Below are 16620 nucleotides of genomic sequence, written 5' to 3'. Positions count from 1 at the left end.
AGGTCCATACAGTGAACTTGGTGTTGAGTTATTCACTTTACGGTCAACACTGAGGACAAGGGGGCACTCTTTACGTCTAGAGGAAAAGAGATTTCACCTCCAAATACGGAAAGGTTTTTTCACAGTAAGAGCTGTGAAAATGTGGAACAGACTCCCTCCAGAGGTGGTTCTGGCCAGCTCAGTAGATTGCTTTAAGAAAGGCCTGGATTCTTTCCTAAATGTACAGAATATAACTGAGTACTAAGATTTGTAGGTAAAGTTGATCCAGGGTAAATCCGATTGCCTCTCGGGGGATCAGGAAGGAATTTTTTCCCCTGCTGTAGCAAATTGGATCATGCTCTGCTGGGGTTTTTTGCCTTCCTCTGGATCAACTGTGGGTATGGAGTTGGGTGTATAGGATTTTACTGTGTTTTTTATTTTTTGTGGTTGAACTGGATGGACTTGTGTCTTTTTTCAACCTGACTAACTATGTAACTAACTATGTATGTAACTTTGCATTACCTGCACCTCATATAGCAGGGGTAACATTACGCCGGACGTAAGCCTTACGTAAACGGCGTAGCGGGCACAAGTACGTTCGTGAATCGGCGTATCTAGCTCATTTACATATTCAATGCGTAAATCTACGGAAGCGCCCCTTGCGGCCAGCGTAAATATGCACCCAAGATGCGACGGCGTACGGCAACTTACGTCGGTCGGCTGAAGCCAGATTTCAGGTGTATCTAGGTTCCAGAATACCGTGCATAGATACGACAGCGCATCTTTTAACTTACGCGGCGTATCAATAGATACGCCGTCGTAAAAGCTTTCTGAATCTGGCCCAATATACGTATTTATTTTTAGAGCTATAATACTGTAAAGCCCCATAGACACGATCGGACCTTTGTCTGACCAAAATCACATTGGAATTCCGACGGATTTCCATCGGAGTAAAAGAGAACATGTTCTCTATTTAAACTCTGATGGAATTCATCAGAACTTCCCATGGAATTACTCCGATGGGGCATACACACGGTCGGAATTTCTGATGGAAAAAGTCCGTCAGACTTTTTCCATCGGAAATTCCCATCGTGTGTATGGGGCTTTAAACTCTGTTGTGTTCCAAACAAGGGAAGATGGAGATAGTCTAATTATAACGTTACTTGTCCTAAAAAAATCAGTAATTTACTCCAATAAATGAAATGAATTTATTTTTGAATTGATTTTGCCTGAAATCCAGAGAGCTCCTAACTTCCTGTGCACTCAGACAAAGTGTTATCATAGGTGTGCACAGCCTATTGAACTAAGGTGTGCACCCCAAAGTTCAAACACATATGTATATGTGCATGTGTATAAACACTGACAGTGACAGTAGAGCAGTGGACGATGTCATTAGGGCAGAGGTTGGTGTGTGTAGGGCAGTGGATGGTGTCAATAGTTTTTATTTTTATTATTTTATTTTATTTTAATTTTATTTTTTTAATTATTATAATTTTTTTTATGTAGGAGCTCGAATAGAGGGCTTTGGTGAAATATCAGGGGTCACCACTGATAGGATAATTCTTCCCCTGTGATCAGTCAAACTTCAAGTGTTCCAGAAGCAAGGTAATTTTATTTTCAGATGCACTTGTACAAGTGGATGGGCTTACATGTAAAGAGAAAAAGCAAAAGTCCCATCAAGACACAAGGTGTGTAACGACCTTTATAGGGTCAACAGGAAGGATATTATTGGCTAAAAGACCACCGGTGGCTCATGACGCAAACAGGTTTATTTGCCAATCCAGTGCCTTTTTACAATTCTTAGCAAAGGTTGATTTAAAGAAGTACAAACAATAGAATTGGGCTAGTTAAGGCAACGTGTCCTTAGAAGCCATTACAGAAACACGTTAAAGCAAGTGTCTTTAGAAGCCATTTTATATTCCTACAAATAGTCACACAATACACATAAAAAAAACTTTTCCAACATTCCCTCCTCTTGTGTGGCTATTTTATCTCAACACATTTCGATGATAGTCCCTGTGTTTTATACACTTTCGGGCTATATGTCATTAAGTTGAACTTCAACGTCCACACAGGTCTCCTCGGAGGTAGGAAGTGCTTGATACATTGTTCTTGAGATTGCAGTTTCGATCACTTTTTGTGAAAGTCCTCGAACACAGGGAATGCAGCAACATCCGCAAGTGACCAGAACGGCCAAAGCCACAGCAATTGAGATCAAACATGATGCGATAAGTCCAGTCCATTTACCAAACCATCCTTCAAGCCAGGTTGTGAATGGATCATTAATACCTGAATTCTCTGCTAATTCATTCGATAGAGCAGTTAGTCCTTCCAGGGCTTTGGTCACAGTCCCTCCAGGGGCTGTATTGTTTGGGATAAAGGTACAACACATGCTACCAAACATTTTGCATACCCCTCCTCTTTCAGCTAAGATCATATCTAAAGCCATTCGGTTCTGCCATGCCATTAGAGAGGTGGGGCCCAGCTGTTCTGCTAGACCTTTTACAGCGTCCCTGGTATAGTTTACAAATCGTTGTTGGTTATAGTATATATAGTTAATCCAGTCAACATTTTTATCTATAGTCACCCACCAGAAAAGAGACTCAAACCCTGCCGTTACCTGATTCCTGGCCTTAAACTCATTCGGCACCCCTCGAGGAACTCCAATCTCATCTATATAGATATGGGAGTCAAATGACCCTTTGGGAGAGGTGTCCCTTTGATACCGTTGGTGACTTTTAGTCCACGGGTGTTCTGACAGGATTCTCAGGGGCATAACTAGCTGGACCATAGCACAATCCCCTTGGGCATTGGCCGGGACCCTAGCTCGCAGTTTCTTATCCCCACACATCCACCAGACATCAGCTCTCTGAATGTCATGTTCCACCCAGTCACCATGTTCCTTGTTAATCCTCTCCGCACAGCAGTCATCAGGTAGTGACCCAAGATCCACCGCGCTACTGTTCCCTGGGAGTGTAAAACAAGTAAAATTGCCCGGATACGTAGCAACCGCTGGAGGTATCTGAGGTCTCTGCACTGGGGGAAACAACAAACTCAATGTGTGACAGGTAGAATTTGTTTCTGGTTTATAACTCTTATAATATAACCGCAGCATACATTTTAAACCTTCTGGATCTGTATTGTAATCTAGAGGAAAAGGGACCGTCGCTAAATGTGGTCTAGCTCCGACACAAACTAAACAGTTTTCCTTTTTTAGAGTTTTAACCGTGTACCTTAACCATTCTAACCACTCATTTTTTTCTTGGTAACCCGTCTCCAAAGCTATGGCATCTTCTACTGTTAGGTTAGTAAATCTTACAGTGTTACTCAGAACTTCTATCTTAGTATGGCCTTCTTCTTTCTCTTCTGTGTCTACCTTTTCCTGTTTGGTTTTATTGGGTGGTAATACCTCGAGGAAAAATGTACCTAAAGGATCTGATCACCCATGCTCCCATAGAATATAACTGTTGATCCTTTTTTTGAGGTTCTTTTAATGTTATCAGCAATTGATTGCAATCTCTGCCATGGGTACAGGGAGAATTGGCTGCCTTTGTTATGGTGAGTCTTTCTTTTAAACCATTTATGCCTAGAATGTTGTACCCCCAATCTTGGTGTGCTGTGGTCCACAGGACCTGGTTCCATACTGAACAGTCAGTTCCACTTGGAATATAACAAACATATTTATCTGCCCATTGGAGCCTTCTTGCTTCAGTTAAGTCCCCACAGTCCACCATTTGGCAAAAATCAACTAAAATGGTACTAGTTACTCCTTCTATGAAGGTTAAGTTCAAGGCCTTCCCCGTACTTGCCCATTCTAGAGGTTCCTTCTCTATCCAGTTTCTGCCTCCACGTATAGACGTCTCACCTAGAGTCACCAGTAGACCCAAGATAATTACTGTCCCTTCCATCCTAACCAGCTACAGAGCCCTGGGGGTAAGGTAATGGAGTTCTTCACCGGTTTGAGATAAGCCCCACCTTGTGCAGAACCTCCCTTTGTAGCCGGACTTTACCAGAGCTCTGCCGCCAACTGACCCTGCTCTGCCTGTAAAACCTTTTTGCAATGGGACTGGTGAGTCCAGGTAGACCTCTCTGCAATCCTTATTGCAGTGGGAGTGGTAAGAAGAACCTGATATGGCCCCTCCCACTTAGGCAAGTGCCAATGTTTCCTTTTTATTACTTTTATTAGGACCCAGTCTCCGATATGGATTTTCTCTTCTCCTTGGATTGGACCTTCTGGAATAGAACAGATCTCATTAATTTGTTTCTGTTTCAACAAGTTAGACATATATTCTGCTAAGGTACGTTCAGATTCTTCAACTGGTGTTTCATTTAGTAGTAAGGGTATTCTATATGGCCTCCCATGTATCATTTCAAATGGACTCAAACCTTCCTGTGTGGGTGTAATATGCATGCTAGTCACAGCTAATGGTAGGCAGTACATCCAATTTTTACCTGTTTCTTCCATAGCTTTTCTCAGTTTATTTTTCAGGATTCCATTGTGTCTCTCCACCAATCCAGCCGATTGGGGGTGGTAGGCGCAATGGTTTTTTACTTGGATACCCATCACTTCTGTCAAATGTTGTATAGTTTTATTTACAAAATGGGATCCATTATCGCTGTAGATCTTTTCAGGGATTCCAAACCTAGGAATTATATCTCTTAGTAATGCTTTGGCTACAGTCTGTGCGTCCGCACTTCCTGTCGGGAATACCTCCACCCATTTGGTCAAAGCATCTATTATTACCAGACAATATTTTTTCCTTTCACATTTGTCCAATTCAATAAAATCCATACAAATGTGTTGGAATGGATATTGCGGTGTGGGGAACTTTCCTTTTCGTGGTCTTATACCTCCCTGAGCATTGAGTTTTGCACATATAATGCATTGAGAACAAAAAGTTTTTGAATAGTTTGTAAAGCCATAGGCCGTACATACCTTATTTAACATCTCAGTCATCCCCCTGTTTGACACATGAGTTACTCCATGTGTCAACACTGCTGCATACCTAAATAGGGATTTTGGCAATACTGGTTTTCCTTCAGGTGATGTGTAAATGTTCTCTATCAATGTGCAACCTTTTGTTTTCCAATATTGTTTCTCCCCGGTGGGAGCATTCTGCTGCATATCAGTAAGGACTGTATGATCTATTTCTATGATTTCCAGTTCTGTCATTATTTGATGTGTTTCTTGTGCCGCTATTTTAGCCGCTTCATCTGCTCTCTTATTTCCCTCCGAGATGGGGTCTGTATGCTTGACATTTGCATATTGCAAGCTCTTTTGGTAACTGTATTGCATCTAGAAGTTCTAGAATGAAGTCCGTGTGTGAAATTGGCTTACCACTAGAGGTCACCATCCCCCTGTTTTTCCATTGTTGTGCAAAAACATGTACAGTTGAAAATGCATATTGACTATCTGTGTATATGGTTACAGATTTTCCTTTTGTAATTATGCATGCTCTTGTCAGTGCTACAAGTTCTGCTACTTGTGCTGAATAATGTTTTGGTAAAGGCCTAGCTTCCAAGATTTCATCCTGTGTCACTATTGCATATCCAGTTGCATTTGTGCCATCTGGATTTTTCCTACTGGAGCCATCAACAAAAAGCGTCATGTCAGGATTAGATAAAGGTACATCTTTCAAATCACTTCGAGGCAGTACCTTTTCAGCAATGGCAGCAGTACAGTTATGTTTATGGCCATCAGTAGGGAGTGGTAGTAGTGTGGATGGGTTTAATGTAGTACACCTCTGTATTGTTAAATGAGGTTGTGTCAAGAGTATTGTCATACAGGAAAGGTGTCGTGCTGGGCTCAAATGTGATATCTTTTGTTGTAAAAGAATAACAGATATTGCATGAGGTACTATGAGTGTCAGCAGGTGATGTAGCACTATAGATGCTGAGGCCTTACCTGCTTCGGCTGCAGCTACCACTGCCTGTACACAGGGTGGAAGTGCTCTAGTTACACTGTCTAGTTTTGTAGAATAGTAAGCAATTGGCCTCTGGCGCTCGCCATGTGACTGTGTAAGTACCGATGTCATGTGACCCTCCCTTGAGTCCACTGTTTGTTCGAAAGGTTTGTCATAGTTTGGTAAGGCTAGCACTGATGAACTAGAAAGGACTTGTTTTAGGTCAGTGAAAGCTGTCTCTGTTTCCTCACTCCATTTTATAACATCCTGGGGAGCCATGGGGTTCCCATGTATTGCCTGAACCAACGGGGCCGTTAGTATGGAATACCCAGGAATCCAGGCTCTACAAAAATTTGCCATACCCAGGAAGGACATCATTTGTTTCTTTGTCTTTGGTTTCGGTATCTGGAGGAGGGCTCGAATTCTCTCCTCATCCAGGTGCCGACCTTCTTTTGAGATATTATACCCTAAGTATTTGACCTGCTGTTGCCACAACTGGAGTTTCGTTTTATTTACCTTATGCCCTTGGTCATGAAGGAAATATAACAGAGCCATTGTGTCAGTCCTACAAACTTCCTCTGAGGGAGACGCCACTAGGATGTCGTCTACATAGAGGAGAAGTTGGCTTCCCCCCGGGGGTACAAATTGAGCCAAGTTTGAGGACATTGCCTGTGAAAAAATGGTAGGGGACTCACAATAGCCCTGGGGCAACCTGGTGAAGGTATACCTTTTCCCCCGGTAGGTGAAGGCAAACCAAAATTGATGGTCGGGGTGCACTGGAATGCTAAAAAAAGCATTACTGATATCAATCACAGAGAAGAATTCATTCCCTGGATCCAAATCATTCAATAGTGTGTGTGGATCTGGTACCACAGGAGCTCTTGGTATAACTGCCTGGTTAACAGCTTGTAAATCCTGTACCATTCTCCAGCCTGTGGAAGGCTGAGCCTTCTTAACAGGGAAAAGAGGGGTGTTACAGGGGCTGTCAGGACACAGAATAACCACCCCTGTTTCTAAAAGTTTATCTATTACAGGGGCTATACCCTCCTCTGCTTCCTTCTTAAGGGGGTATTGTCTTTGATGGGGCCTGTGGTGTGATTTTGGAGTAATGGTTACTGGTTGGACTCCTTTCATGAGTCCTACATCCGCTGGGCCCTTAGACCACAGTGTTTCTGGGAGCCCATCTAACAGGTGACCCTCTTGTGTCAAGTATCATTCAGCTCCTGCAGCCCACATGTGTGCTGAGGGTGTTGAAATGATTTTGTGTCCTAAGGGTTTGTGACATAAATAACCTGTCGACTTACTTTTGTATAAATCAGGTAGGCCCACAGGAGCCCAATCTCTTAAGTCTTGGCATTCCTTCACAAACCCTCCCACATCCCTCCAATCTTTGTTTTTGGGTTTAGCCAAAGATATGTGTGGGGTAATTTCCCTAAACAGAACTTGTTCCTCGGGGGATATACAACATGCTGATGCACAAAATCCCTCAACACTCCAGTAAACATTAGTTAATTGCAGGATAACTTCCTTCTTTGAAAAAAATCTGGAGGCGTAATACCTATCTGGCCCTGGTGTTCTCTTAAAATACATTGTACAGTGAGTCCTATTTGGTGCCTGCAGATCCACTGTCCTACCTTCTGTTGTGGTTGCAGCATAATTAATCATTTTATCAACAATGTCAACTGTCTCGTTGTCTTTCATATACACATCTAAAGAATAATAATAATGTGTTTCTTCCATTGGGTTAATAGGTCCCTGTCCTACTTGGACTACAAACCCATTATTTTGTGCACTAACTGACATGCGCATGGCTGACATTAGGTCTCTTCCCAAGAGATTTACAGGGCAGACAGTAGATAAGATCACTCTGATTGTGGTCTTGACCCCTGTCTCTGGCTCCTCAATGGTGACATACTCAGACAATGATTCCCTCACCAATTTTCCACTTACACCTTGCACCAGGATAGATTTTGTAGAGTGATCAACATGAGGCACATCTGCAGGGTGGATTAGGGTTCGAGCTGCCCCAGAATCCACCAGGAAACGTACACATTTTCTTTCCACCATTAACTCCACCTGTGGTAAATTTTCAACGTACCCTATCTTTTCCAGGTGGCTCACACATACCGTTTCTAGTCAATCTGATTTGTGGGGGCCTGGCCCTTCAGGGCAGTCCCTGGCCAAATGCCCCTGTTCTCGACAAATCCAGCATTGCCTTCTTTCTACCCATTCTTTATTCTTCCATTGTCCTCTACCCCTTCCTCCTCCTCTCAACCTGTTCCTTCCTCTAAAACCACCTATGCCTCTCCCTCTATTAGACTCCTCTGGTTCCACCTCAGCGGTGTACTCCTCACCCTCCTCATCTCCTTCAACACTTTGCACAAAAACCTTTACTTTGACATTCTTTTTTGCCATCGTTTTCAGATACTTCTCTGAATGTTTAGCATATTGTAAAACATCTAAAACTGATGCAGTTCGGTAAGTAACCATATTTTTAACAATGTAATCCTTATGATCCTGTTTTAATCCATTTACAAAAGCTATTTTTAGCTGTTGCTGATATGCACTATTCACATCCTCAGCTTCGGGGAGCCCGGAGAACACTTTAAAAACCTCTCGTAGTTTATTTAGGTAGTCACTGACACTCTCCTTGTCTTCTTGTACTGTCATATTTATTTTCTGCCAATCAGTCCTTTGAATCCATCTAAGCTGACATCTATTCAGTAATGCAGTCAACCTGTTTCTCAAGTCTGGGCTATCTGGAGGTAATGGATCTCTTCGCCCCTGTCCGTCTGCTAGGCCGCAAGGGTCCCAATCCCCCTTTACGGAAGCCCAATCTGATCCCAGTACTCTCCTCAGGGCTTACTCTACCTCCACACCGTTCAACTTGTAACTGTTCCGTAATCCCTCTATGTTTTCAATAAATTCCGCTGGACCTAATTTTGGATGTTTTATGTGTTCTGTAGCCTTTTGTATGTCCTTCTCAGTCCATGGCCTGAAAACAGTCATTGTCAGGGGATGCTGTCCTCCCAACCCGTCAGCCTGTCCTCCCCTGGGGTTTGGGACTTCTATCAAAGGGTATACTTCACCATCATCTACACCATACCTAATAGGAGGTTTACTTGATCTCTTGGCACCTGCAGGGGCACCTAGTGCATAAGTTATCGCGTCAGTTAAAGTTTCAAGGATTGATCTGTTCAGCTCCGAGATCATGCTGCTATCTGGAGAGATTAAGGAAGTAGGGTCAGGGTCTTGTTCAGAGGCGGTTCCTCTGACAGGGGTGGATGTCACAGGGAGGGTGGTATTCTGGGCAGTGGCTTGCACCTGAGGGGGAGGACCATTATAAGGAGGTGGTCCCTGGGTGTTACAAATGACATCATCCTCTTTGTCGACCAGGGGGAGTTGGGCTTGGAATTTTTCTTTTGTTCTTCTTTTAGCATGCTCAAGCCAACACTCTGCCATTTCTAACCCACACCTTCTCTGATCTTTGGGTCCTAACAATTTAAGCTTATCCACCAAATCCTGGCAACCTTTTACAGTTAACTTGTTGTTAAATCCAAATGTTCTTTCCCATTTAGAACAGTATTTCACAAATTTAGGGTCTTTGCTATGCATAAATTTCTTATCACCTGCTAATGGTTCGTTAGGAACACAACAGCAACACACACGATACATCCATTTACAGAAATTATTCCCCATGGTGCTCTTTTGCTTCAGTATTGAGTTTAGAATACAAATCCCACCAAAATCTATATAAAACAACAAAGTCTAAATTCCCCAAACAGGAAACCTATTCACACATATATACCATTTATCCTCCCCTCCTCCCCTCTCTTTTTTTTTTTTTTAGAAGCACAGTTTGTTTAAAACAAACACAGACACAAATCAAACAAACAAAACAAACAAAAAGGAAGAGAGGAAAGAAAGAAAAAAAAAAAAGACCTGTTCTCAAGTCTAGGCGGACAAGTCCTTAAGAATACAAATGTCCAAAGGGGGGGGGGGGGAAAGGTGAGGTCAATGTTCAACCACAAGATTGCAAACACGTAAAACATATAACAGCCTCAACAGAAAATGGGGGAAAACAAAAAAATTGTGTGTGCAGCAGCAGTACTGTTGTTAAAAAGAATGGTAAAGTTAGCAAGGTTAACCATTTGAAAGAGATAGAGAGAGAAAAGGTGATCACCAAGAAAACAGTAGGCCTCGCAATCTATTTAGATAACTCAGCTACTTTTAGCGCTTAAATTGTCGGGTCCTCAACCTTCGACATTCGGTATACCCTTCAAATCTTTTTTTTATCTGTCCTGGACAGCAGGTGACGTCTATTTTACCTTAGGCAACGCCCCAAATGCCTGTGACATCGGACTATTAAGATATTATACAATCAATCCCAATATCTGTTATTACAACTCATCTATGACACATAACCAGAATCAAGTAGAAAGGAAAAAGAGAAGAGGAGAGAAAAAAATGTAAAAATAACTTAAAGTATCTTACCTCCAAAACACATTAGAAGGACTGGATCACGGCAGGTTCGGAACCAGATGGTTGGACCCGGGTCGCGGTAGCAATCGGCCCCTATTTGACCACTAATGTTAAGTGGGGGGACTTATTTTCTCAGTGAGTTTTGAGATCCAATACTCACCGATTTCTGATCGATCAGAACCATTGGACCCAGGCTTCACGCATTGGTCCCGGCTCGAAGGACCAAAATGATAGGATAATTCTTCCCCTGTGATCAGTCAAACTTCAAGTGTTCCAGAAGCAAGGTAATTTTATTTTCAGATGCACTTGTACAAGTGGATGGGCTTACATGTAAAGAGAAAAAGCAAAAGTCCCATCAAGACACAAGGTGTGTAACGACCTTTATAGGGTCAACAGGAAGGATATTATTGGCTAAAAGACCACCGGTGGCTCATGACGCAAACAGGTTTATTTGCCAATCCAGTGCCTTTTTACAATTCTTAGCAAAGGTTGATTTAAAGAAGTACAAACAATAGAATTGGGCTAGTTAAGGCAACGTGTCCTTAGAAGCCATTACAGAAACACGTTAAAGCAAGTGTCTTTAGAAGCCATTTTATATTCCTACAAATAGTCACACAATACACATAAAAAAAACTTTTCCAACAACCACACAGGGTGATTAGGGTGTGCCCAGGCACACCTGGCACACCCTGTGCGCACACCTATGAGTGTTATCAGCCCTGCCCCGTTCACCTCTGTGAACTACTACCTTTGTTACAGAGATGAGGAGATGTTCTGTAGTCCAAATCAGGAGAGAGCAGCTTAGGGTGACAACACTGCGCATCTATAGATACTGGATTATCTGGAATCAATCCTTCAGAGTTACTGACCTAGAACAAGCATGCAGCAACTGAGAAATTAGATAAAAGTCAGAATTCCTTATCTCTACACTTTCTAGATCAGTGACTTGGAAAGTATTGCAAAAAAAAAGTATCAGTGAACTAGCATTTTCAGAAAGGGGGAAGTCAACATCAATAGCCTAAGTTCCCCCAAAGGTTTATTTAGCAACAAAAAAATGATAAAAAAAAGAAAGTAACTGTTTGTAAAATTATTTTTATTGCCATATGAAATTCCAATAGCATGTATGAATTAAAATATGAGCTCTGATTATACAATACAAAACACATTTCATCATGAATAGCGATTTTGATACAGTGAAGCAAAACATTACATTACAGAATGCCAGCCACATAGATACTGACATGAATGATTGAAATCCGGGGACATGTTTTTGTTTTTACTAGTAATGGCGGCAATCAGCCCATCGCCGCCTGCCTCACAGCCTATCAAGTCTTACTCTTCGGGCCCCGGCTACTAGTGGGTGGGGAGCGGAGGAAGATCTCTCTGCTAGAGAAGGCAAGAAGATAAGCAGGCAGGCGGCTGGCCGGGACTTGAGCCAAGGCAGAAGAACATGTGAGTGGAGCTGAATGGGTATGCACCCGAAACTGAAGAAATATTCCCACTGCTCCAACCAGCACATGATCATCAGAAAGGAGCACAGATAATGAAAAAAAATACTCCCCTATAAGCTAGAAGGAGTGGTGGAGCGGGGGGTGTGTAATTCTGATTTTGTTTAATTCTGCACTGACTGTCTTTGAAATTGTCCCAGCCCCTGTTCAAATCCAATCCGGGGACAGACTTGGTCCGGGGACAGTGTCCTTAATCGGGGGACTGTCCCCGGAAACCGGGGATGTCTGGTCACCCTACCCCTACATTCTCTCCCAGCAGTTAGTTCATCTATTCTCAGCAATCTGGTAGTCGTAGTTCAAGACAGTCCCGATGGAATTGAAACTTCAGCGTTCTGAACTACACATCCCACAATGCTTTGCTCTGCTCTAATTTTTGTCAAAAGAAAAGGAAATTACACAAAAAGTCCAGTCCAGTCCAGACCAGGTGGTTCTACAAAGTGTTGATGGGGACAAGGGCCTCTTCCCCACAACTCTGGCCGGTGCTTGTGGGGGTCAGCGGGCGGAGGGGGCTTATTTGGAATCTGGAAGCCCCCTTTAACAGATGCCATCCCCCCTATGTGAACAAGCCTACCCATTCACCAAAAATAATGTAAAAAGTGACTATTCCTTTATTAAAAAATAAAAAATAAAATGTATTGACTCGGGGGGCTGAATATAAATGCACAACACACTTTTCACATATTTATTTGTAAAAAATGTTGAAAACTATTTATCATCTTTCTCCCACTTCACAATTATGTGCCACTTTGTGTTGGCCTATCACATAATATCCCAATAAAATACGTTTTTGGTTGTAACATGACCAATTGTTAAAAAAATTAAGGAGTATGAATATGTTTTCAAGGCACTAGAAGAGATAAGATAAGGTATTGTGTATCCAAAGCACTGTAACTGTACGCCTGCTGCCTGTCAGACTTCAGATGCAGGCAGCAGCAGTTCAAAGTGAGGGAGGCTCTCTTTAGCTCTTTTTTTGAAGAGTGGATTTCATTGAGGGGGGAAAGCTGTATTGGGGGGAAGTCATACTCGGCGGGTAATCTGTACTGAATTGGAGATCGGTACAGGGGGTTGTAATCTGTAAAATGGGGGAGATCTGTACTGGGGAAGGGGATCTTTACCAGTGGGAGGGGGAGATCTGTACTGAAGGGAATATGGCTTTGATAGGGTGCTCATTGTTTTGTTGCATTCTGTCTACTGACCTGTAAATTACTCACTCCTGACCCCTGTCATATTCCAGCTGTCCTAATAAAATAAACGTGTCCTTTAACAGCCTGATGCTAACAAGTACCGGCCTCAAAATACTGGCGTTTAAAAAGCATGATCCGTGGAAGACTTACTGATCTGGATTTAACGGCACCTGGAATGCAACGTTCCTGCTAATAAAAACACTTTACAGCAAAAGCTATTACACGGTCCACTAGATACTGACATAGATATGAGAACATGGCATGATCAATAGTACATCTGAGATTCCCTTTTCATGCTGCAACATATATACTTATCATTCTCTACAACGACAGCAGGCTCACACTATTATATTCAGCTTTCCCCTCTCCATGAGCTGTATGGCGAGCTCAGACAATGAGAATTTCTTTGAATTCCTGGTAGCTTGCTATGCTAACCTCATTATAAGGCAGTCAACACATAACTGATCTTTAGGGTAGATGCTTTTGTAGTGTCACCTGCTTCGCCCACCCCTTCTTAGAATTATGTGTGGTTCTCACTATTGCTATTACATTAATTACTAATTTTGCATGATAGAAAATGCATAAGAAATTAGGAGACATTGTTGTAATACTGTACAAAGTGTATGAATGCATATAAGTCAATCAGATCTCACCTCATGGCAGGACAAACAAATTGCTGTGAGTTAGAGCATTTGCTACATATGTAATGAACTTGTTTACAGATGGAATCCAGGAAAATGACCAAGGCAGTCCACTTGTCCTTAAAGAGAAACTTCAGTTTTTTTTTTAAGTCAGCAACTACATAACTATAGCTAAATGAGAATGAACTCCTCAGACGCGTTTTACCCTTTTTAGGGCCTAATCGGAGAGAGAGCTGTCTCCATCTCCCATTTTTAATGCTCTTAATTTCGAGACCAAAAAGCGTCTGAATACCATTGGTTGCCGCTACATGAGAGTGAGGCTTGGTTGCTTCTCCGTGTGTATATGAAAGGTGAACGTTCAGTGCGTCGCCCGTGCCCTTTGATAACGTCATTTATGACAAAACATGTCAGGGCGGAGCCACGCACTGACGTCACCACGTTAACGTGACCCCAGAAGCACGGGTGTACGTTTGTTTTATTTTTTTCTGACGGCAATTTTAAATCTGTTTTCGTGTATTATGTTATACGTTTTTTTAAATAAACCCAACGGTTGCGGTACTTCACTATCTCGAGCCTCCATTCTTTCTTTGTGGTTCCTCAAGTGATGCTGAATCCAGGAGCGAATTGCCTTTGAAGAGACAGTCACCTTCCTGAACCTGGAGAGGATCGGCTGGAAGTGGAGCAACGCATAGCCCCTGGGATTTCCCATCACCTGACAGGGTGGATGTTCAGGCCTTCTTGACCTCATCTCACAGAGGGTCCAGCAATTCTGGTAAGGGCATTTACTTACTTTTCTTCCTGGTGTGACCGTGAGGAGCCCTTCTTTCAATCAACTTCTACTTGAACTGGTGGTGGACTCTTCCCTCACTTTACCACAGAGTCATTATCGAGAATTGGACAATTTTATTTATATACTGATTTTTTAACACTATTTTATTTATCAATTTAAACTTTATAGTATACAGTCTTTACCCTTTGGAGGGACATCAACCTATATTTATTTAATTTATATATATACACTTGTTTTTTGCACAATGTTCATGTTGTGTTGATTATTTAGCGCAACCTAATTCCCCCCCCCCTTTTTTTCCACATTTTTGTTACATGAATATCACATGTGCTTTTTAGGTGTTGCAGCTTTATATATTGATTTAAATTTCATCATAATTTACACTTATCATTTTATTTCCTCAGCACAGTATATTTCTCCTTTGTTGATTGTATTTTCATAGGCGGAATACCGATGGATTTCCTCTTGGCTGCAAGATGTGCATATTGCTGCTCCTGTATGCACATCAACCTACTACAAGCCTGCGGCTGAGACAGAGACCATAGTGCTGTTAAAATGGGTGCCAAGGACTGAAGTAGCTCCAGGCAGGTCCAGAAGTGAGCTGATATCTGTACAGTGGAACCCCTGTTGCTGTATGGCTAGGACTGGTGATCGGACACAGCTGCCATTAACCTGTTTCTGCTAGCAGAGAATGAGCACATAGGGACAGACCATCTAACTAGCAGCTATATTTAATGCATGGAGACTTTTCTGGGACTGCACTCAAGTACGCCATCATAAAGACTGGGCCCCAACACTAACCAGCTGAAGAATTAAGGCTAAAGATTGCTAACTCAGATAGCAGCTTCACCAGAACTTTGCCGTTTGCCCATAGTAAGAGGTACCTCTTAAGAGAGTCTTACATTTTATTGCTGCCATTCATATAGAGTACAGTGTGCAGTGGATATGGTATACTGTTTACAGAGGAGATTTTGCAATATGGTTGCTGTTACTGTTTTATAACGCCATTGCTTATTGCTGATTTTGATGATTAATTAACAGGTTTACTCTATTTTAGCTGCATAGAATTCCATTCTATGCTGCTATAACCTATTGAACATATTGTCTAGTGTACTGTGATTGACCTAATCCATTACAATATATTCATTTTATTTAGCTTTAACCAGTCTATTTGCTTTTTTATACTGGTCTTGAAGCAGGTTATACATTATGCAGTTTTCTTTCCTTCCACCACAGGTGGAAGGAAAGAAAATTGCTTGAGGACTATACTGTGGATACTACATTTGGAAGTGCCCAGCCTTACTGTTCCTCTTCTCTTTATTATTTCTGGAATTGTGAGGACTATGCTATAGATAATAAATTAGTAGGTCGCTGGCCTCCCTCTTCCATATGGATATTACTCTTGTAAGTCTCGGGCCTCCCTGTACCTTGTGACAGACCCAACCGGGACAGGGGCTTTTGGAAGGGACTGCATGGCAGCCTTTTGACTACTGTCTATGAGCCCTGGTATTTGAGGAAGCTACAAGCATTCAGGAAGATGTTCCGTTTTACACTATAATGCAAGATGACATTACCACATTTGATGATCACCCCAGATGATGATCTAATGGATCGAAACGCGTCGGGAACCTGCTGACACTACTGCTTTTTGTTTTTATGCCTGATGTTACTGCTGAAAATGTGAGTGTAACCAATTTATTTACTGTCAAGTAAAACTTTTTTTAAATCGGATTTACACTATGTGCATCTTTGCTTTTTTCCTTTATTCCTTTCCTTGAGCTGTGATTTTGAGCCACTCATATGGATCCAAGTCCCTAACTTTCAAAGCTGACCTATGGTCAAATCCTCTCTCTGGTTCAACTATTGCCTGCATTGGATTTCTTCTCCGTGTTTGCCACATATGATTCCTTAGGAGTGGGATACCATCACTTACAAGCCTGTATGACCCATTAGGTATAAGCCTATTCTGGGTCCACTGATTCCGGTAAGCCTCCATTCATTTTGGTGGTGGATTCACTTCACTTCATGCCTGCAGAGACAAGTCACCTGATTGATTGATTCACTCACCAATTTTTTTTGAACTGTTGTAATTCTTTTCACACTTGAGAGACTTTATCATTTTGGTTTATACTC

General features: G+C 42.1%; 1 protein-coding gene across 1 annotated transcript; it reads right to left on the bottom strand.

Moving 5' to 3' along the window:
* Positions 1-1882: 1882 nt before the first annotated feature.
* LOC120946182 lies at positions 1883-5152 on the bottom strand. Its single transcript, XM_040361001.1, has 3 exons — positions 4916-5152; positions 4157-4369; positions 1883-3361 (listed from the first exon to the last, which is right to left on the bottom strand). Exons 1-3 carry the CDS (start codon positions 5150-5152, stop codon positions 2018-2020), a joined length of 1794 nt encoding a protein of 597 aa, XP_040216935.1. The 3' UTR covers positions 1883-2017.
* Positions 5153-16620: the final 11468 nt, after the last annotated feature.

The sequence above is a fragment of the Rana temporaria genome, chromosome 7 (assembly GCF_905171775.1).
Source record: "Rana temporaria chromosome 7, aRanTem1.1, whole genome shotgun sequence".
NCBI classification, from domain to species: domain Eukaryota; kingdom Metazoa; phylum Chordata; class Amphibia; order Anura; family Ranidae; genus Rana; species Rana temporaria.
This window is presented reverse-complemented; position numbering and strand designations above follow the sequence as displayed.